Source organism: Leptodactylus fuscus, chromosome 6 (assembly GCF_031893055.1).
Source record: "Leptodactylus fuscus isolate aLepFus1 chromosome 6, aLepFus1.hap2, whole genome shotgun sequence".
NCBI classification, from domain to species: domain Eukaryota; kingdom Metazoa; phylum Chordata; class Amphibia; order Anura; family Leptodactylidae; genus Leptodactylus; species Leptodactylus fuscus.
Window position 1 is genome coordinate 29,051,084 of NC_134270.1, and position 23,647 is coordinate 29,074,730.

Sequence of the window (23,647 nt, forward strand, 5' to 3'; positions counted from 1 at the left end):
AGCTCCATAAACATTCGTTTTGTATATGACCTGTAAACTAAAGTAAGCACTTTATTCTTGTTTTACCATAATAAAAACTTTTTTCTTTGTGGTTATATGCTTTTTTTTTTTGCCTATTTTCTATCTATAATGAAAAAAATTCCACACAATGGGGAGCTTTACTCTAATTAAAGGGATTATCTACCTTTTTAAAAAACTAATGGCTTACGTTTTAGATTAACGGGTCCGATTGTCAGGATCCCCACAAATAAGCTGTTTCCCAGAGCGCCAGGTGCCATCTTTCTTTACGTGTCGGGCGCTATGTTGCTTACTTACTATACTTTTAATAACATGGTCGTGAGTGCTGCAGTTGTGTCCACTATACTTGGATGGGACAACACTGCAGTGCCCATAACCCACCTACTAAAAGTATGAGGGGTGTCCAGCACAGCCCCATTACTCCGCCTACTAAAAGTATGATGGGTGTCCAGCCCAACCCCATTACTCCGCCTACTAAAAGTATGACGGGTGTCCAGCACTGCCCCATTACTCCGCCTACTAAAAGTATGACGGGTGTCCAGCACAGCCCCATTACTCCGCCTACTAAAAGTATGACGGGTGTCCTGCACAGCCCCATTACTCCACCTACTAAAAGTATGATGGGTGTCCTGCACAGCCCCATTACTCCACCTACTAAAAGTATGACGGGTGTCCTGCACAGCCCCATTACTCCACCTACTAAAAGTATGATGGGTGTCCTGCACAGCCCCATTACTCCACCTACTAAAAGTATGACGGGTGTGCTGCACAGCCCCATTACTCCACCTACTAAAAGTATGACGGGTGTCCTGCACAGCCCCATTACTCCACCTACTAAAAGTATGATGGGTGTCCTGCACAGCCCCATTACTCCACCTACTAAAAGTATGATGGGTGTCCAGCACAGCCCCATTACTCCACCTACTAAAAGTATGATGGGTGTCCTGCACAGCCCCATTACTCCACCTACTAAAAGTATGATGGGTGTCCAGCACAGCCCCCATTACCCCACCTACTAAAAGTATGACGGGTGTCCAGCACAGCCCCCATTACCCCACCTACTAAAAGTATGGCAGGTGCCCAGCACAATTCAGAGCATGTAAACAGTTCTAGGACCTGCATGTCCTTGGAAACAGCTGATCTACATGGCACCATAAAGTCACTCCACTGTCGGACCATCTTTAGGGCTATTTCGCACGGGCACAGAGGGGGGCAGATTATTGCGCGGAATCCACGTCATAATCTGCCCCCTCACAATGGTGCTCTATGTTGCCGCTAGCGGAAAAAAGAAGCGAGCTGCCCTTTCTTCAGGCGGATTCCGCGGCTCGTTGAGCCACGGCATTCGCCTCACAGCGGCACCCTCCGGAATCTGCCCATTCATTTGAGCCTACTCTGGATGGGGAAGCTGCAACTGTCGGAAGCCACGTCGTGGCAGGCTTATTTTGGCCCAAGAGTGACGCGGCTCCCTGCGTCACTCTCGGTGCCAAAATCCGCCCTTCCACTCCCTGTGTGAACGGGCTTAAAGGTTGGCCATCAACTTTTAATTGATGGATAGCCCCTTTAAGTTTGGGAGACAAGGGGGAGATGTGTGATTTTTAGCAAGAAGGGTGTATAAAGTGCACTACTTGTTGCCAATGTTTTGAAGCCAAAGAAAAGCAAAGTCTACAATAAGTCAGCCAAAAAGTGGCGTAAAGTTACCCCCTATGATGTTTTTGCTGCTTCTAGTTCTAAGCTGTCTACACATGAGACCTGTCGATATAGGATGTAAAGATCGGACCCCCTATAGTCAGAAAGTCTGTACAATGTCCAATCAAAGCGGAGCCAGTGGGTGCCGTGGTGCACAGTAAATTACCCATGAAAATGCGGCTTGGCAGCCAAAAATGTTTTGGAAGGCATCATAATTCCTTTCAGCACAAAACATGTCCGGCCCTCCCCTTGCTTTTCTCCGTAGCCAGTAGTTTACTATGTGACTAGTTCTAACACTGAAAAGGCTGGTCGTCTGAAACCTGGTGTCTGGGAGAGGTTTCGCTATTCACCCCCATATCTAGACTAGAGTTTTAGTGACAGATTTTAATTTCCATCTTATAATACTGATCAGACGGTTACTTTTTCTTTGCAATTTTAGGGTGTCCTCTCCTATAGGTTTCAGTGTATTTGCACTGAGCCGAGCATGAATTTACCCAAATATTTACAGGTATTTCATGAGGGTGTTGAGTTGGTTCTATGGTATAGTCTAGTGTTGTAGGGTGCCATAGGGCGCGGTGTGGTCTAGTGTTGTAGGGTGCCATAGGGCGCGGTATGGTCTAGTGTTGTAGGGTGCCATAGGGCCCGGTATGGTCTAGTGTTGTAGGGTGCCATAGGGTGCGCTGTGGTCTAGTGTTGTAGGGTGCCATAGGGCCCGGTATGGTCTAGTGTTGTAGGGTGCCATAGGGCACGGTATGGTCTAGTGTTGTAGGGTGCCATAGGGCGCGGTGTCTACATTGTTAGGATGTAAGTGCAGCATGGTGAGGAGGTTTTCATATGTAAATCTTAAGACAATGATGCACACTTCAGTAAACCTCTTGCCTGACGTATGCCCGGGGGCGTTCTTGACACCAATATACATTCTAGTCACTTAACTTAGCCATTGAGCCAAGTTTACATGAGCCTTCTATGAAGACTACCAAAGCACAGTGTGAGAAACTGGTGGCCATTTTAGTGAAGAGGGGACTAGGGACTTGAAGAAACCAGGCAAATGAGTGCACCTTATTTGTGAATATCAACCCTTTGTGTGCCGCACAGTACATATGGCACCATACTGTCAGGCTGTATAGTATAGACTCTATACTATAGAGGGTAAGATCTGCCACCTCACATAGCTGAGAACAACCTTTACTGCTCATTAAACACCATCATTATTTACCAGGATACTGAAACACAAAAGCCAAGAAAAACATTGCCCTTTGGTAACTGGAGCTTGAGCCGCCGGGTCCCCGAAGGCATTGGCACGTGATGTGCAGATAGTAGAGCGTATGGACTGGTTTTTCTCTCGCTTCTCTGTGCACTTGTTGTGTTACCGCTGGGAGGACTGGTTCATGAAGAAGCAGCACAATGCTGACCTGCTGTGACCAAAGATGGCATAGAGCGGAAAGATGCCCACACAGATATACTGATCGTGCCATCTCTCCTGATGGAGTGGTAAATGAGAGGTTTGCTTTTCACGTACCCTAAATACCAACATATGGAGCAGCACTATGCACAAGCTTAAAGGGGGGTTGCCCAGGCTTTAAAATATTGATGACCTATCCTAAGATTGTCATCCGTGTCAGATTAGTGGGTGTCCTACGTCCCGAACCCCCTCTGAGGATCTGTCCTCAGTAGCTGATGCACAGAGAATGGGACAGGAAGCAGATAGCTCTGTTCTCTGTGTAGTTCCCAGGCCGGGGTATTACAGTTCAGCTCCCATTGACTTGAATCGGACCAATTTGGTTTTATTCTAGCCTGCAGCTTTTCCCTTTGTCAGGTGGATAGAGCACTTCAGTAGTTGGGGGGGCAGTTATACAGTTTTGCGCCCTCTGCTGGTAATGTAATTATTCAGAACTTCTTTATTATCTGACTGTTTTCCTGCTTTATTCTAGAGAATTGGTGACTTCCCGTTTGCACCTTGTTTTCCCTTACCACCTCTTTCTCTTGTCTGTCCCACTCCCCTCCCCCCCTCCATTCTCTTTCTTTGTATGTATTCAGACCTCCTTGAATGCTACTATTGAACTTGGTGTCACACCCTAAAGAATCAGGCCTGCCTTCTCTCCTCTTCTGGTTGTATTGTCTCACCCAGTGCAGGGTAATGCTGGTTCCTATTACATGCCTGTGGTCACATGCTCCTCCAGCTTTATGGCGCCTTACTGACCTCTGACTACATGAGTGCATTCATTCCTTCCACTTGTTGTACGGGTGTATCCTCTGACACTTCACACACAGGTGGCTAAGTGAGTTCACAGCTGGAATGCGACACCTACAGAGTTCTTAGGAAAGCTGTCATGTCGGATCTGTAGACAACCTGTTACATGGCGGGAGGGGCTGAGTGATGCATAGTTATAAAGGAAAAGATAATCGCTCATTTGTTCATTGTCGGGTGGGCCTACTCACTCAGGGGCTAGCTGTATTTCTTGTATGATTGTGCGATCAGTGAGTAAGATCGCCCAAAATGAGCAGAGATTTAGGTCAATAATATTTAGTATCCCGAATAACCATATGTAACCCTCTGTACCATCAATGGACCCAACAAAATGAATGGGTTTTATTAGTCTAGTACCTGCACAGTTTTTGATCGAGGGCGGAAGAGTATGCCTCGAGTTTAGTGCGCATGCGCAGTGAAGCCAAGATGGATTTTACTAACTTTACTGAACGACAACCCAGGAGTCGGCAATGACTGTCGAATTCCCACCGATCTGGTCATTTGAAATAACTGGAGTTCCCCTTTAAGTGACACCTCGCCACCTTTCTAAATGCTGCCAAATCCTTTATTATAATAGTTTCCGTGTCGAGCCAAAGCCATTACTCCAGAGCTTGTGTCGCTGCGGTTTGTGAACGCCCATCTTTTGTAAGGCCCTCTTGTCCCAGGCGGCTCTCGGTGGCTACGAGAGCTGTAGGAATTGACGGATTACTAAACGGCCGTATCCGTTTACACTTGTGAGTGGCGTTTTTAATATCACATCAAAGCGGCGAGCTTGTAGTACAGCGCTGAAGCCAAGTTCACAGGGTCATTCCTTTCATAGGGCTGTGACTCTCAGCTGCCAAGTAATTCTGGTGCCACACCATGGAAATAGCCGGGGGGGGGGGGGGGGGGGGGGGAGAAATAAACAGCAGTTGCTGGGTATTAGGGAGAATATGTCGGCCCGGTTTGCCTCATGTAGAGTATAAGGGAAAGATCAAGCCTTTTCTTTCACACGTGAATAAGCAGAGTTAATCTCCCGATTACAGATTTGCTACTGTACATGGAGAGAGGAGATTTGGGACAGGGAGGCGCGGGGAGAATAGTTGTTGCAGGGGAAGAAATCTATGTCTGCTCTATGATTAACTTCCCCGAGAGGCGGGTGACTACTTTAACGGGGAGGAAATAGAATCTGGCTTTCTAGATCTTATTAGTGTCAGTCTTACCGGCCGCATTTACATGGCGCTGACAATGGGGACTATGTGCGGGGCCGGGGTGCAGCACGTTCTGTAGCTGTCACGACTGAGTAATGCCTGTGTTTGGCCTGTTAATACTGCAGTATGCAGAGCATGTATTATCTTGCTGATTTATTTTCGTAGGCTCTTCCCACCCACCGTCATCTGCTCCTTTTCTAGTCTTTCTCAAGGGCTTCTTGGAGTTTTATTTGCTGATTTAGAAGCAGCCTGTGGGGATTTTCTAGAGAAAATATACAGCCACACTCGGATAAATGAGCGAAATTCCTACTGGAAGTCCAAAGCCAGGGTTCTCAGGGTTAACTTTTCCTTCGCAAAATAATAAAAGTGCTCTGTCTTCCCGACTTTTCCCCTTAGGGCTATTTTATTGGGGTTGAGGATGGTTAGGATTGAGTTGATGGGGGGATGGGGTATTGATGTCTTGACCTTGACTGTTGTGGACATCTTTAAAGGGATTCTACCATTAAAACTAAGGCGTCGGAATAGCCTTTGGAAAGGCTATTCGTCTCTTACCTTTAGACGTGGTCTCCGCCGCACCGTTTCTCAGAAATACTGTTTTTACCGGTATGCAAATGAGTTCTCTCGCAGCGATGGGGGCGGGCCCCAGCGTTCAAACAGCGATGAGGACGTCCCCACTGCTGCCAGAGAAGTGTCTCCAAGCGCCGCCACCTCCTTCTTTGTCCGCCGCGTCATGTTCAATGTCTTTCTGGCGCAGGCTCGTAACCGAGCAGAACAGACTGCGCAGGCGCACAGGCCACGGTAAAATGGCCGCTAACAATACTGTGCAAGTGGCCATTGTCCCGTGCCCTGTGCGCCTGCGCAGTCTGCTCTGCTAGAAGTTACGAGCCTGCGCTGGAAGAAGACATTGAAGTTGACGCGGCGGACAGAGAAGGAGGCGGCGCTTGGAGACAATTCTCTGGCAGCGGTGAGGACACCCTCATCACTGTTTGAGGGCTGGGGGCCGCCCCCATCGCTGCAAGACAACTCATTTGCATACCGGTAAAAAACGGTATTTCTAAGGAACGGCGCGGCAGAGACCACGTCTAAAGGTAAGAGACGAATAGCCTTTCTAAAGGCTATTCCGACGTCTTATCCACACAAAAAAAAGTTTAAATGGTAGAATCCCTTTAAGGAATCTGGTCTGTACATTGCCCTCCTGGCCTAAACCTACTCGGGAGTCCGGGACTCCTGGCATCACGATGATCTATGATGTGAGACTCACCGCGGCTCTACTGTCCATAATATATGCAGTGCGGACCGTGAAGCCGTTGGATCATAGTGATGTACGATGTTGGGAGTCCCTGTGATCTAAGGAACCCTGATCTCCTGATAGGGTCAGAAAATTCATACCCTATTTCCTTCCCTGTGTGAATGGGGTCTACTTTTTAGTTGCTGAATGAAAGGACTATAGATGGGTTAGGACTTACTGCATCAAACAGTGGTTTCCCCTCGTGAATCCGTCCCTCAGTTGGCGAGATGTGATATTATGGATATTTTGGGTTCTTATGACAGACTCCTTATAAAACCATGACAGTTTGTTGTAAAATCTGGACATAACCTTGTGTATCCTTTCCCGGATGTTGTCCTTTAAACAACTTATAAACTTTAAACCTCAGTGCGTTGGTTCTGGAAATGCTGGGACTTATGGTTATATTGATAAGCTCTCCTCAGGATTGGTCAGCAGTATCCGATCATTGGGGGCCCCCCAAATACTGACTAATCCACAACCAGAGACATCAATCCCAGCAAGTGAGCTGTCATACCAGACATGGCCACTACACCGTGTACAACCCCGTTCCTCGTATACAATAGCTGAGCGCCATGGCCCCTTCAATCTGCTGCTGAGAGCTGGACCCCGCAGTCTGATACGGATGAGCTATACGCTCTATGTTCTAATCTGAACACTGCCCTGGGTTTTGGCTGCTGAGGCGGGGGCTGTACTGTAAGTTTTGCATATTATTTGCACATGTGGCCGGCTGCCAGACTCTTGACTTGTTGTGCGAGCGCCGTTTCTGCTTCCTTTATTGTAGTAAATGTTCCTAGAACACCCATGGCCGGGGATATCGCCGCCACTTGACACGATCCATGCTTTATTCAAGCGAGTTCAGATACATTTGGAAAATATGATGAAAACCAGATGCTGGAATTGTGTTCCCGATTCTGAACTTTTGACTTCCTGCGTAGAAATATGAGGGGTGTGGGCTTAGGGTTTAACGTAAAGACTCCAGACCAGTTATTAGTCTTGCACAAATATTTAACCGTTTTTTTTGTGGTGTTTATCCAGAACTATTTGTAATAGGGAACGAATGGAGTCCAGCTGAGCGCCAGACAAATGATCTCTCCATTAGGAAGTGTTCGGGAGAGGACGGCGATGTCCGCCTGCCCCGCATTCCTCTCATTCTGTAGGTGGTTCGCGGTCCTGTCGGTCGGGGAGTCTCGGAAGAAACATCTGTTGAGAGGCAGAGAACAAAAAAAAAGGCTGCGAATTTCTTGTAAATAATTTAGTGCCAGAAACCTTGATCCGTGATGGCCTAATGACTTTGCTAGTAGCCTGTGAAATGGGGCTGGAGCTTCAGTAATGTGTGCGCCAATGCATGAAAAACATCCTGCCATGTAACAAGCAGACTGCAGGCTCTTTCCACCGCCGCCTTCCAAAGTGGAGATTTTAATGCTGCCAGCTTTGTCGTCCTATTAAATGGTGTGTTTTGTGTGCTGCGTGACACGCTGATAAAATCTAATTTCTTGTGACAGACACCTGCTTTCTGTGCCGCAACCACACTGTTCTTTTCAGGATGTGCCGCGCACAATGCTCGGAGCGTTATATAGACCCACAGCGCACAATGGAGAAACCTTGCAAGACCTTCCCGAGTCTCTGAGAAAATATACTTACCCGGATTACTGAGATTTACCTTTATAATTGGACGCGACTGCCGCATTTATGGAGATTTAGTGATGACATCACTTCAAGGGCCTGTCCACTTTAGATGAGTTTTTGTATGTATAATAGTATTGTTCTTTCTGACACGTTTTGGGCTCATTTCACGTAATATAGACTTTTATGAAACCCTCTACATATTCGTTATGTATATTAGCATAGTTCTTTCTTATTGTGCCTTTTGGGCCTTATTCACAGTGCTATATTACAGGCACATATGATATCCAAGTTGTGTGGAATTGTTAGGCCCTGTTCACACGGGGCACGGGATGGCGTATTTTGGTCCTGATTGTGACGCAGGAAGCCACGTCAGAATAGGACCAAAATGCGGCTTCCGACAGTTGCGGCTTCCTGCTCCAGTGTAGGCCCAAAATGAATAGGCCTAGTCTGGAGGGTGCTGTCACGATGCAGACACCGTGACTGAATCCGCCTGAAGAAAGGGCAGCTCAATTCTTTTTTCTGCTAGCGGGACCAAACCGTTAACGGAAAAAAGAAAGCTAGCGGTCTGCATAGACTTCTATTGTGACGAGGAGGATTTAGCACTAAAATCCACCCCCTCTTGCCCCGTGTATGACATCTGTAGACTTTTATGGAACCCTATTACACCTCTATACACTATGTAGGTATAATAGTATAGGCCTTTATTACTGTGCCTTATGGGCTTTATTCACAGTGCTACATTGCAGGTACATAGGACCTCAGAGCTGTATGGAACTTTAATATGGCACCCATGGACTATAATGGAACCCTATACACTGTGTATGTATAATAGTATAGTTTTTTGTGTGTTGTACTTTTAGGGCCTATTTTACACAGGTATATACAACATCCAGGTTCCAGCGAACTATAATATGACATCCATAGACTTCTATAGAATTCTACTACACCATCAGATTTACTGCAGGAAAAAAATCCCACAAACTGGAGTTTATTTTATGGATTTATTGTAGGGCAGAATAACCCCACAATTCAGCGCCATTCACAGCTGCTCGGGGGGGGGGGGTCACCAAACCCATAGAAGAGTCAGGTCGATACAGAATGTAAATGTAAATTGTCTGGTTAGTTTTCTAGGACAGGGTCTTCCAGCCAGTATATATGTGTGTCTGTCCCTAGGCCGTGCTGTATATTATAATATACAATAGATTGTGTGACCTGTGTGTGTGGAGGATAGTCAGACGGGGGTCCTTATGTATCAGGTAGGGGGTCCTTTCCATACCCTTTGTTGTCTTCTTCTGGTGAGCGGTCTAATAGTACCTGGGTGTCCTCTCTCCTCCCCGATGTGACAGACAGCAGCTTTTAGTGTATGCGGCAATGATCTCCGATGGCCTCCCCGCTCCTCCAATATCACTGCCGTTAAACTGGTTTCCAGTGTATTTATTGTAACCTTCAGTTTATAGGGAAACTCATTACAGATTAGAATTGCAAAGGCACTGGAGGCAGTCACTCATGAAATGTCTGCAGCCTGTCATGGCAGCCTCCTTTCTTAACCCTTTCTCTCTAGCCCTGTACGTATTCATGTAGCAGAGCTAAATGTGTCAAGTGTGTCCTATTTAGCAGAGGGAAAAAAAAGCACCGCGCCGAAATGAAACTCGGCAGACCCCCATTATAGGGGTCAGAAGGGTCCCCTGGTGTCCATCATGTGACAGCTCCAGCAGAGCATGAATTCCAGTTTATTACTGAGAATGATAACGTTACCTCCTACCACAGATGTGGGCTCAGACTAAGGGTTTATTCACACCGCCGCACTACATACAAGCCCATTTATTATATTGGCCGCGTGCAGACGTCCGGCAGTATTTTGGTCTGTTTTTCTAACCACAGGCGACTGTTAAAGTCTATGGGTTTGTAAAAATTTAGAAAATTCATATATTTGACCAGTTTTAAAAAAAACGCATCGGCAAAGGACCGCCCGTGACCCGAAAATGAGTAGGATTACGTGCTGACATGTGAATAAGCCCTCTACGTTTTTATCTGTTTCTAACTGCACAATGGAGGTTCATGCACACGGCCATATTATAGATCAGCGTTATAGTTTTCTATAATACGGCACTGTAAGATAGTACGGCAGGTGACTTGGATAGGCGTAGGCCCGGTTCACACACGGTGCATTTGGTGTAGTCGCTGTAATCCACGTCAGATCCAGCAACCCTTAACATCCCATGCGTGTTAATGGGATTAATGGGGCTAATCCTTCACCTGCAGCACAAATTGGTGTCAGACTGTGATTTCTGCTGCGAAGCGCATGTCAGATTTGTAAGCAAGGTGTGAACACAGGTATACTAAGAGAGTGCAAAGGAGCGTGTGCATTAGGCCTTAGGCAGATCTGCAATTCTATAGTCTGGGTAGTTTGAGTAATAACCGGCCCCTGTGAGCGGTAATGGGCAGGTACAGAAAATATACCAGATTGGCGTAAGCTGGCACCGTAAACACTTTACTAGTCATGATGTTATTTTTCTAGAATGTTCCTTGCCGTATATAGAGTTCCTGGAATGTAAGAGGTGAAAATAGACTGTGCCCTGCAATGCGGCCTTATTGCTCGCTGTTATTGTGCCCCGCAGGCATTTGTAACTGAGGGTGTCATTACCGTCCTATTATGTGTGTGTGAACCATCCCCCCCCCCCCCCCCCCTCGTATTTAGCCATCATGTGTCATATAGTGTAAAAGGAGGCAGAGAACCAGTTCAGTCGCAGGAAGCCATTGTTATAGCAATAAAAACACCATCTAAAAAGTCATCGGTCAGCCCAGAGTCTCATAAGGAAGCGCAGTCCTTAGATAAATATACATTGGCACAGGCTGGTGTCATTGTCTAGTATGTAGGTAGTGTTTACCCTCAGTGCCCGAAGTACCTGGCACGTAATACGCAAAGAGAAAGGAAAGTGCCCTGATATCTGTAATACGCTGCCTGCCATCCAGGCTCATTATCTGCCGTTCCCTTATATACTTCCATTTCCCATCCCACTGATTTTATGCAACAGCAATTTGTGCAGCCGACGGGAACTCTGACTCTGTTCACACAGGGTTTTTGGATTAGGTGCCGTTCTATTTATGGCCGCACAGATGTAATACATTTGGCGCAATCTGCTTATTGTAAAAAAAGAGAATGGGAAGAGCAGCAAGTACTTGTAGCATTACCAAGAAATCTGTATCTATATTATAGAAGGAACCCTTGTGGAGTCCATTCTCTGCCCCGGTATCTTGTTTTATTGCTCCAGTGCATATGAAATGTACAAAAAGAGCAGCTTTGTAAATGGCCTTGGTTAAAAAATGTACGCAGCTCCTGATCAGACCTATGTGTTGTCATGGTTACAGACTACAAACCAATGCTTTGTATTATGGTCCTGACTATTCACCATTTCATGTATACTGTTACAGCCCATACACATAGGAGAGGCGATGGCCGACTGCTGTCTTTCCCCGTAAACACACACTTGGCTCAGTCAAGGGTTCATGTGTTGTGTATTGGGCAATGGCAACTCTCTGATGGCTAGTTGTCTCCTGGAGAACAGAACAATTGAGCTTATTGAAATCCAACAACCCTGTCCTCCATTTTTAACAGTTGAGAAGACTCCCTTCCTCCTCATCGGACTAGTTCAGTCTGTGTTAGTCCAATTTCTATGGCCAACACATAGAAGTATGATGACAGGTGGATGGCACTAGGACAGTGATGGCGAACCTTTTAGAGACCGAGTGCCCAAACTGCAACCCAAAACCCACTAATTTATCACAAAGTGCCAACAAGGCAATTTAATTTAACCTTAATAAAGTGCAGATCCAGAATTGCACACCTGCAAAATATGGACATGCGAATGGGGCTTTATAGAACTTTCTGCTCCACAGTGGTCCCCACATAGTACAATCTTCTCCACAGTGACTCCCACACAGTACAATCTTCTCCACAGTGACCCCCACACAGTATAATCTGCTCCACAGTGACCCCCACACAGTACAATCAGCCCCACAGTGACCCCCACACAGTACAATCTGCTTCACAGTGACCCCCACATATTACAATCTGTTTCACAGTGACCCCCACATATTACAATCTGCTTCACAGTGACCCCCACACAGTAATCTGCTTCACAGTGACCCCCACACAGTATAATCTGCTTCACAGTGACCCCCACACAGTATAATCTGCTCCACAGTGACCCCCACACAGTATAATCTGCTCCACAGTGACCCCCACACAGTATAATCTGCTCCACAGTGACCCCCACACAGTACAATCTGCTCCACAGTGACCCCCACACAGTATAATCTGCTCCACAGTGACCCCCCACACAGTATAATCTGCTCCACAGTGACCCCCACACAGTATAATCTGCTCCACAGTGACCCCCCACACAGTATAATCTGCTCCACAGTGACCCCCACACAGTACAATCTGCTCCACAGTGACCCCCACACAGTACAATCTGCTCCACAGTGACCCCCACACAGTACAATCTGCTCCACAGTGACCCCCACACAGTACAATCTCTACACAGTATAATCTGCTCTATGGATGGGTGCCCAAAGAGAGGGCTCTGAGTGCCACAGGTTCGCCATCACAGCACTAGGACTACAGCATCAGACTACATAATGTTTGTTTGTAGTCAGTTGCCATGGAGACCCATGGGTCTGTATAGGAACTATGATAGGGCTTTTGTAATCTAGACCATTGGTGAAGCTTATTATTATTATTATTATTATTATTATTATTATTATTATTATTTATTCTGCTTACCTATATAGCGCCATCATATTCCGCAGCGCTTTACAGACATGTTCAGAGTGGCAGTGACATTGCGTTCATCAGTCACATAGCCCCATTAAAATGAATAGGGATGAGATGCAATACCAAGCACAACCACTATACCATCTATGGCACTGTGCTACACTAATTTATGTCACATCTGATTAGCTCATCCAGTGCCTCGTGCAGTACCAGCAACATCCTCAAGGGGCTTGTTGATGTGTATATTTTTTCTTCCACTTATTTATTTTTGTTATATCTATTTAGCTTACTTGTATAGTGCCCTCATGTTCCGCAGCGCTTTATAGACATTGTCAGTCATAGGGCTCACTATCTACATTCCCTATCAGTATGTCTTTGGTATGTCGGAGGAAACCCACGCAAACATGGGGAGAACATCCAAACTCCTTGCAGATGTTGTCCTTGGCAGGATTTGATCCCAGTGCTGCAAGGCTGCAGTGCTAACCACTGAGCCACCGTGCTGCCCTTTATATCTCATTTTAGCTACATTGGGACAATTCACTAGGGTAAATGGTTGGCATATTCCTAGAGTATGTGCAGGCATCCCTTGCTAAAAATATCTTGTATTGTACCTTAAACTTAGTTGGGTTCATTCCTTTGGTGCACATATGACAGAGGAGCTTTCAGACCGTTTAGTAGCACTGCCGCGCTCTTCTGTGACCCCTGCTAAGACGTAATAGAGGCCGCTGCTCCAGCAGGCTCTCCTCAGACTGGCGTTTGGAGAGCACAGAGCTCCTTTCATCTGGTCGTGGGTGAGCAGAAGAATGGTCCCGTCTGTGTGTGTTTTTATTAAGAACCTGGAATACATGGCCGACACAGATCTTGTTAAAAGATTTATCTGTCCTGGCCAGCTGAAACAAGAAAAATGAGCTTCCCTTGCACACACTTTGGTGTCTCTGTGAATATTTTATCTCGTGGCTTATAGGTCCTTGCAAGATATTCGTCTCTCTGCCTCCCCGCGCCTTGTGCTTTCATGTTATCTGGGTAAGCGCGCCGGCGAGAGCACATCTATTCTTTAGCTTGGTATTAATGTACAGAGCGGACACATTGGGGGGGCACTGCCGCTCTTCTAATGAGTTCCAGGTGTGCAGATCAAGTGGCAGAGGCAGGGTATCCCGCCCGCTTTGTCGCTTCCCGCTGGCCTTTCTTTGGGCATGTGGAGTCTGCACCAGGGTAGTCGATGCCATGCTGCAAGTGGTTTTTTTTATTTAACAACCTGTCGAATTAAGTGCGCAAAAAAATAACCTATTTCATTGCATTAGATCTTCCTGGCTTGTTAGGTGTTTTTCCGCTCCCTCCCATGGGCTCCTGTCATGCTCTGTAATTTATGTATAATTTGGGACAGCTCCTGTTTACTGTTCTGCAAACGCCAGGGGTTGTCAAGTCTTCTGATGCTTTTTAGAAAGTCTGCCTGTTTCTATTCGCTTTACTGTGGTTTCTGGAGCCAAGTGGTAAATGCGTGACGGCAAGGAGCGAGCATATTTTGGAAGCTGTGAAAAATGACACTTGTGCAGGACTTCATAGTGCCGCATTCACCCAGGGGGTGGTAATGGAACAAGTAGGCAGCTGATAGACCTGCACTATATCAATAGGAATACTGTACTGCTCAGCCCTGGGTAATGGCCCTGCAGTGCAACCAATTTGGGGGGAGGGTTAGCAAACCAGGTGGAAAAGAAAACGTGGGAGCATTTGCCTAAATAAACCAAGACTAAAGATTTTATGATTCCTCTACCAGTTTGCATGTATAGGGATAGCCCCATATAGGGATCACAATGTACATTTTTTCCTATCAGTAAGTCTTTGTAGAATGGGAGGAAATCCACGCAAACACGGGGAAAACATACAAACTCCTTGCAGATGTTGTTCATGGTGGGATTAGAGCCCAGGACTTCAGTCCTGCAAGGCTGCAGTGCTAACCACTGAGCCAGTCTCCCCCCCCCCCCCCCCCCCCAAACCCTGGAAATACTCTGCTCTGATATATGGACACCGACTGTGCCATAGTCTAGTGAAGGAGACCTCTCCAAAGAACATAACCAGAAGCTCCTTGGCCCAATGTCGTTGATCATATATATGGATTACAGTGTATGTGTATGGTGGGACCACCATGATCCCACTTCTATCTGATTTATATGGCCTCCTGTACAGGTACCCCTCCTGTATTTTATTCCCTTGCACATTTGTCTCTTTCCCCCTCCCCACTATGCATTTCCTTATCGCGCTCGCCATGTCATATTACTTCCCTGTCCAGTCTCGCTAGGTGACAAGACTTCTTATCGCCTCTTGCTCGGATTGACATTGAAGGTTAGGCCTGATATTCCAGGGGAGCCTGTCAGTCCACAAATGAATTGAAAGGATGGCGCAGCAATAGACGTGTAGGCTGCAGATTTAACCCTGTGCGTTTTCTTACAGTTTGCATGTAATGGCGGTGTAATGGCCCGGTCACAGCCCCTTCTGGTGGCCTAGAGAAGATTTCTTGTATTCTGAGCTGCAGTTAGTTAATCTTCGCTCTCTTCTTCCATGCAAGCTTTAATATGAAAGTGTAGGACGTTCGCCTTCACCCAGGGAAATCTTCTTCACCCGCAAACCAAGAAGCTGTTCTCAGTGACTCGATGAATGTGTGGCAAGGCTCCAGAATAAATGCATTAGCTGTACGGTACAGTGGTGGGCGCTGGAGAGGTTTCAGGCCGGGGGTTTAATCACCTTGTAAGGTCACTTGCAGGATTTTCCCGACGCCCATGACCACTGATATCTTTACACAGTGGAGTCTATTTAGCATGGGGTTTGGGGGGAGGAGGATGAGACATCTATTATTTATTAGTATTCAGAGGACAGAATATCACTTATGGGCTAGATATGATCTAATGTGTAGGATAAGATCAACGGGAGTGTCAGTGGGGCTGTTTGTTGTAAACTAGGACATATTTTGCAGCCTGTACGTATATTAGATATTGGCAGGGCCTGGCTGACCGATCTGTATGAAGTAGTCACCTCTGTTTAATTGGTGCCCCCTACCCTGTTTGGGCACTCCCATGACCAACCTTACATCAAGCGACCCAATGGTACACTGGACAAGACAAGGCACTTTATGTAACATCTGGTGTCTATCCATACCATGGCAGGGCATGCTCGGACACCCCCTTTAAGTGGAGGTTTATGGAAGTCTCACATTGACGAGGACATAGTTTTCAGAGACCCTGTACCCGGTTAAATGACATCAGAGTGCGCCTAATCTTTACCCTCACAGCATAAGGGGTTGTCCTCCAAATCCTTGACATGCCCCCTCTTGGTTGAGAATCTAGACTCTCGATTAGGAGTGAACGACTTGTGACAGCGCCCCTTGTGGTGAAATGAGGCAGATATTTTTTAGCATATGAGTGTGCTGGAGATATAATATTGTGTCCTAGTTTATGGTTTTTAAAGGGATTTTTGTGAATTAGATAGGCAATGCTTTCTTCTAGATACTGCACCACATCTCTTCACGGGTTATGTAACCACACTGAAGCGAATGTTGCAGAGCTGCAATACCAGATACAACCTGTAGACAGGTGTGGCGCTGTTCTTCCTTTCCCACACTGACATTCTGCCATACACCGTGTACGTTGTTCTCTGTGGCCGACGCTCCGTCCTTTTACTTTGAACCTTACGTTTTCTAATCTGTATTCTATTATTTAGATCATTTTCGCTCCCGACTATCACATGGGGTCACAGGAATCGCTGCTTTTTTGCCAAGCAAATTCCAAATTTTCTCGAGTCAATGTAAGCAGTGCCGGGCAATTCCTATTATCCTGCTGCTCGGAGGATGCATTGGCGAGCCCCGGTGGGCGCAGTGAGGCAGCGCTATGTTAATCCCTTCCATTAGGTGAGGAGGGCAGGATGGCGGGGACGCGCCACTGGATGGATTCCTGTTTGGTTGATTTGTTTGTGTTCGGTGTCTGCCGTACAATGATACAACAGTGTCACGAGGTGCAAGGTAGTGCTGAGCGCTCACAGCATGGCTCCTGCCAAACAAGGCTCTGCACTATGTTCTGTAACCTCACATTTCCAGTACACGCTGCGTCCCGTTTACCGCGTTTTAAGGACGGCGAATATTTAAATGCCCGGATCTCCTCTACTCAATGCTGTGTGTCATTATCATTAGTTCTCACAGCATGGCCGGCTTAGGCGGAATATCCAGCGTATGTTTTATATTCCACCTTGGTTTTCTCTCCCGTCTCATAGTCCGCCTGATGTATTCTTTGCAGATCACTCCACAATCCAGCTGGTTTTAGTTTTCCAGATCTGTGTTTCTCCCTGTGGTGTCTGAATTGGAGGTGCAGGGAGAAGCTTAGCACTGGAAAATATCCCTTAATACCTTTGCGGCCATTGATTTAACCCACTGGTCCTGGATTGCTTTGTCAGTTGTTGATGCCCCTATAGCCTTGTTCGGCCTCCATGATAAAATGTGTTTTTTTGGGGGGAGGGGGGGGAGAGATAGAGTTCTTGATGTGCAGCCTGATCTGTATCTGGAACATTTTATACCGAGACATTGTGCAGATGGAGAAGAGAGCGTTGCTCAAATCCCTAAGCCAAGCATTTCAGTTGGACACATGCCTGCCTGTAACAGCAGAGCTTAATACCAGGCTCATTCAGGGAAGCCGAAATTGATTTTCTCTGGTGTCCTTTGTCATGGGACACTCATGACCTCATCTGTGACTGGATCACCACGTCACTTGTATGGCCAGCGGCTATTCCTCCTGATCCCGTATACACATGCACACTTGGTGCTGCTGAGCCAGACACCGTGCACCGCATCCACATGTATGAGTGTCTGTATATACATATAGAAGGTTGTCACTAGTGGTTATCTTTACAGGGGTGGGCCTAAGCTTTATTTGACCCTATTTGAGTCTGAGGCTATCAACTGCAGAAAAAAAAAATTCGTTTTGCTGCCTATTTTTGAGGCGGGGAGTTTATTGTAATAAATGGGAACTATAAAGGAAGGACGTACGCCTCTCCCTTCTGCTAAACCTACTCCTGGCTTTTATATCTCAGCTCTGCAGCAAAATCTGCAACGTAAAAATGCAGCTTTTCTGCAAAGTGTGGTCCTTGTGGTCTTCCATACATACAGGTTCTCCTGCAAAGACTGTATTGGCATGTATTATATGCAGATTTGTCAAGGATCGAATCTGCAGGGAGATCCAATGCATAAATGGATGCCCGAAGTGCTCGATTCAACCATTTTAGTTGCCAGCTGAGCGGACTTTGGTTGTCCATGTTGTTGTAAATTTTGCTGTCGGCTGACCGTTCCAGCGTTCTGGCATGTCAGATTCACACGGCGCTGCTTTTTATTTTATGATCGAGTAGTTTAGTTGTAGGAACGATCCCGGCCATCATGACTGCTGCCCAAAGTCTCAGGCCTTGGGCTTCCACCGCCACACTGTAGGTTGCGTTATTGTTGGCTGTGAAGGCTCCGTTCTCCGTATTGTGAGTGTCGCCTCCCGCTCCCTTTCTCAGAATAGCTTCTAATGTAAAACGTCTTGAGGCTTTGTGAATTAATAAGTCATAGCTGTATGCATGAGCCAAGGACACCGGAGGTGGCACTCTTGTATCTTGTTTACCTTCTCCTTTTTGTGGGTGAAGGCAGGAGTGATGATACATGGTCGGGTACACCGTAGCGATGACAGCCGTTAGCGATTTTTATCTCCCCTATGAGGACAATGGAAAGGAATATCAGGCGGAGGCGCTGCGCTGTGTTCAAGCTCAGTTAGCTGACATTGTGCAAGAACAAAGTGTTCAGGGACTGGTGGAGATATGAATCTGTGAAAGCAATAAAGGATTAATTCACACAGCATTTCCTCTAGGATCACGGAGGTTTAATCCTAATAAGGTGCTTAATACTAGATCCTGTCTTTGCTCGACGATTGTGCTCTTTTCCCATCACAGGCCCCGGAGCTCCTGTCGTCGGCTCTGCTGGGAGCGCTCCAGTGTGTGGGGTTTTACGCCATATAAATAGATGTATTGTTCGGGATGTCACTCTTTCTGATCCGCTCATCATTTTGAAAACATATGCCAAGATTGGAAAAGATGAGGGTGGGGGGGAGCGAAATCTGATCTGCTTGAGGAAGTCCATGATCCGGTGGACACATTGCTGCATGTTGTCAGCCGGTGCTTCACCCCCCACAACCCTCCCTCCTTGCAAAGGAAAACGTCAGAGAAGACTTCTAAGATTCCCAAGGAAGATAAGTGAGGCCTGTGGGTCTGTTTAGCTTCATTGACTTTCAACAGGAAGGCCGGAGAGGAAGCTTTGCTTTGTATTAGAAGTGAACAAATCAGTGCAAATGTTAGTGTTAGGATTCGTAGGCAGGAAAGAGTCGGTAGATGGCGGCCGGCTCGTGACCCGCTTAGTTTACATTACAATAAAAAGCCCATCACCTTGAAATTGTCTTCTCTTTGCAGTGTCCTCAGTTGGACGGTTATGGTTTGGCTCAGCCGCACTGACCTGGAAATCGACAGTCTCCCTGTAAACATAATTGTATTATGCCTCATATCCTTGGAAAATGAACACAGGGATAGCCCTGGAGACACAGATAAGCAGCGGCGCGATCCTCTGCACTGATATCTGGAGAGGTGGTTGTCACAGGGCTGGAGTTGTCCGACGTTACCTTATAAAAGGGTGTGCCAAATGTTTTCTGGGGTGAGTGAGGCCCTGGGTCCAAATCCAGCCAAGAACAACATTTACAAGGAGTTTGGAGTGTGGGAGGGAAACCCAAACAGAACATACAAAGACTAGACCCATGGGAAGGAAAGGGGATGCCACAGGTTTGACTCTCATGAATCGAAATTGTGCACAGTTTAGAAAAAAATTACCCAAAAGCGCAGGTAATTTCATTTAATTGGCCATTTCAGTAAATCGTGATTGTGGTCTTCACCAGTCTCTATTTGATTTGCTGCAGTGACGGCTCGGCATGCAGGTATGGATTGGTTGCGGCACCCGTGTGCATGTAATGTGGCGTGTCATCGCTGCTGGAAGTCAGCAGGGATTAGGGGGGTTGTCCAAGGATTAGAGATATATATATCAAATCAGAGAGGGTCTGACACCTGGCACCTTAATGATCCGCACCGTGTATGGAGCCAAATATGGTGCGGCCCTGCGGACATGATGCCGCTCAGATCCATCAAGTAGGCCAACACTATTGAAGCCTTTGTCATCTCCTTGGTAAGCTTAGTGTTCCTCACATCCGCGCTTCCCAGCTTTAGGTCAATTTTTGTAAATTTAGGGGCCCTGCACATGCTCTATGAACCTTTGTCTTTTAACCCTTACACTTCGACCTTTCCTTTGTTACTTGCCTGCCACAAGGTTGACTCCCATAACTAGGTGACCGGGTTATTGCTGACAGTTCACGGTACGACCCATCTTTCCCAGTCATGGAAATGGGCTTACGTATCGAGTAGACACTTATATTGGTTGCACAGTTTAAGTGTATTTGACACACGAGTAGCTTGAGTTTTGTGTTGTGTATTATAATAGAATTTTCTTTCCGTGCAGTCAAGGTTGTTGAGCATTGATGTGTTATAATGTAGCACTTGTGTCCATGAAAGGTTTGTCCTTATAGCAGATAGCTGTTTGTGAAGGGCTCGATCACAATGTATTGACTTTCTCTTTTTGTCTTCCTTTGTACAGAGCTTTTTGAAGCGCTGGGGTTGTTGGAGTGGTCCAATTTTTCCTGGAATTGCGTGATAAATTCAGAAGACTGAAGCCCAGGCTCACTGTCTACCTTTCACGGAGGCCCAGCCGTGAGAGGACAGAAGAAGGCACGTGGCGAATCATGACGGCCGACAAAGAAAAAGATAAAGACAAGGACCGGGACCGGGATCGGGAGAGAGAAAAGCGGGATAAAACTCGCGATGGGGAGAACTCTCGACCACGGCGCAGCTGCACTCTGGAAGGCGGTGCCAAAAACTACGCCGAGAGTGACCACAGCGAAGATGAGGATAATGAGAATAGTGGCACGACGGCCGAGGAGGCCGCCAAGAAAAATAAGAAAAAGCTGCCAAAGAAGAAGTCCCGATACGAAAGGGCCACCAATGGGGAGATTACATCTTTCATCACAGAGGACGATGTGGTGTATAAGCCGGGAGGTAAGATCATTCTAGACCGTGCAATGTGTTCTCCTGAGACGGCAGCGATAAAGTTGTTACCTTTAGGAATATGATGGCGTTGGTGCATTGTTGTAAGACATAATTGCATGGGATGTAATGATGGCTGCGGTAGAGATTCTGCAATAAGTGTTTGATACTGGTGAACATCTAGGGTGACATTTCATGGGGTGTTTTAGTACGATTCTTCACATCTTGCTTTGAGCCGCTGTTTCACTTATACACCAGGTTCAGCCTCTGACTTAGAGGAGTTGTCCATGGCCTATCCCGAATATCTGATGCCAGCTGCCCCCGTACAGATCAGCTCTATGTGCTCCTCCCAACACCTGTACTATATTCTACACAAGCCGAGCTCTGTGCCTTGTATACTACAGCTCAGCTCCTATTGACTTATAACGTGATGTGTATATATGGGTTGTAAATTGTGCCTCTGACCACTAAGCTCAACCCAGTTATCCTTTTGGAGATAAAATATAAATCCTAGGCATTTGTATATTTCCTCTGAATAAAATTCCAAGCCCCATCATTCCTGTTTTCCTCCAGGATGTTTTCACTGTGACGTTATGTGACAACTGGAGATTTCCTTTAAAGCCCTTTGTTCATTGTTAAAAATAACATCTCTGTATACAGAAGCGAAAATGTGATAAGCGGCAGCTAGTCTGTGTGGTTTGTCAAAGACTAGACCATGTGTACTCGAGTGAATGTGGTGAGTCCTACCAAGCCGCGGTATCCAGCACGGACTCCATTATGGAGAGAACAATGTGCGCGTGTACATAGTGTATCATCGAGCGGGTGAACATAGTACACCATCAGGCTGTGTTTCCGTGTACATAGTACGTTGTTGTGCAGTGTACATAGTGAGTCACTGGACTTATCCGAGGTGGAACCAGTGCTCTGACCCCCACGAGTTAAAGGGATTGTCTGATATATTTTTTTGTTGTACTGTCCCTTTAAACCAGGGGTAGGGAACCTTTGGCTCTCCAGCTGCTGTGAAACTACAACTCCCAGCATGCTCCATTCACTTCCATGGGAGTTCCCAGAACAGCAGAGCCAGTATGCATGCTGGGAGTTGTAGTTTTGCAACAGCTGGAGAGCCGTACGTTCCCTACCCCTGCTTTAAACGCTGAGGGTAGAGCTGAGCGAGTAGTATTTGATCAAATACCTCGCCGCCGTAGGAATGCGTGTAAGCGGCCAAACACCAAGGGGTTAAACGCATCGAATCCTATGGCGGCGAGGTATTCGATTTGAATACTACTCGCTCATCTCTAATTCAGGGCTTTTTTTGGTGGGTTCTCTTAAAGGGCATGTTCACACATAGGAATATGGTACTGCTATTGAGGTGGATTCCAACTCATTAGCAGCACCAAAATCTGCCGTTTTTCTGCTTCCCATTGTATTCAATTGGAAGTCAGGGATCGAAGGAGGAGTGTTAGGGGCGCATCTGTCAGCAAGCTGGTGACTGATTCCGGTCGCAGTTGGTAGAATGGCCGTCCTGCAATGGCCAAACGTATATGGAGTGACACAACAGGGTACATACACCCAATAACCAATGTCATGCATCTACTGGAACTGGTGTAATCCTGCACAATAAGTGATGCATGTTGACACAAGCAGATTTCTGGTGTTTGCACTGCGCTAATAGAAAACTCCGGGCTATTCCATTATTAATTTGGAGGTGGCGGAGATTTTTCATCTGGTTTTGCTCTATGAGACCGGTCCTGAGTCATCATTCCCATCACATCTATATCCAAGCTCTCAGAGCGGAATATTAATCGTCCAAGGAAGATACTGCACATCCATCCGTGCATCCAAATTGGGTAAACCTCTAAACCCCCCTCCCTTTAATCCCTCTTGTACATAGTGAAGGCGGCCATTTTGTGTTCTTTCAACATACACCACAAATCAAAACAACCCTTCAGCACCCAACCAGAGTCTGGGGGCTTCACATCACCAAGGGGATATAGTCGGATTTACTAGCGGTGCAAAACGGTTACACGAGGGAGCTACTGATATTTTGGCCTCCCCCGTGCAGCACAGACAGGACTTACCGTCTCAAAACCTGGCGTCCTGCTTACGAATACTTTTACAGTTGTGTCCTTTTTTTATTCTATCAATAAAATAAAATAAAAAGTTTGCAGTCGTTGTTAGTTGAAATCGTCCTACCGTTTTGTTTCTGCAGCTCCTATGCAGATCGGTAGGTCTCCATGGTAACAGACTACAACCCATTTCTGATGTAGTCTGAGCCTCCAGTTATATCTTCTCTTCTGTCTGACCTACCAAATATACATTGGCACAAAATAGGGGGAAGGTATAAAACTGAACGACACACTACAAAGAGTGCGATTGTTACAATGGAGATGCATAGCGTCAGCATAGGAGCTGTAGAGGCGATACGATAGGACATCTCTTAATATTACCTATAGTATAGTTATTTTGGTATGATAAAAAAAATAACATAACCTTTAAGAATAGAAACCTCTTCTTGACAGAACTGACCTTTGTGGTTAATCTTACTAGTAAATGTAATTGCCATGTATTTTATGTTTTATTTTTTTTACACTTCTTTACCTAATGGCTAGTTCACACAGGGGCAAGGAGGCGGATTTTGACAGCGGATTCCGCCTCAAAATCCGCCTCCA

At 46.4% G+C, this 23,647-nt stretch overlaps 1 protein-coding gene across 2 annotated transcripts in view; it reads left to right on the forward strand.

Moving 5' to 3' along the window:
* Positions 1-23,647, forward strand: part of RERE (arginine-glutamic acid dipeptide repeats) — a 234,945-nt gene that overhangs the window by 87,907 nt on the left and 123,391 nt on the right. For both annotated transcript variants that reach the window (XM_075279651.1, XM_075279653.1), the window contains exon 2: positions 20,533-20,990. In XM_075279651.1, coding sequence (XP_075135752.1) covers positions 20,678-20,990 — 313 coding nt within the window. In that variant the 5' untranslated portion in view covers positions 20,533-20,677. The remainder of the gene's footprint in view (positions 1-20,532; positions 20,991-23,647) is intronic.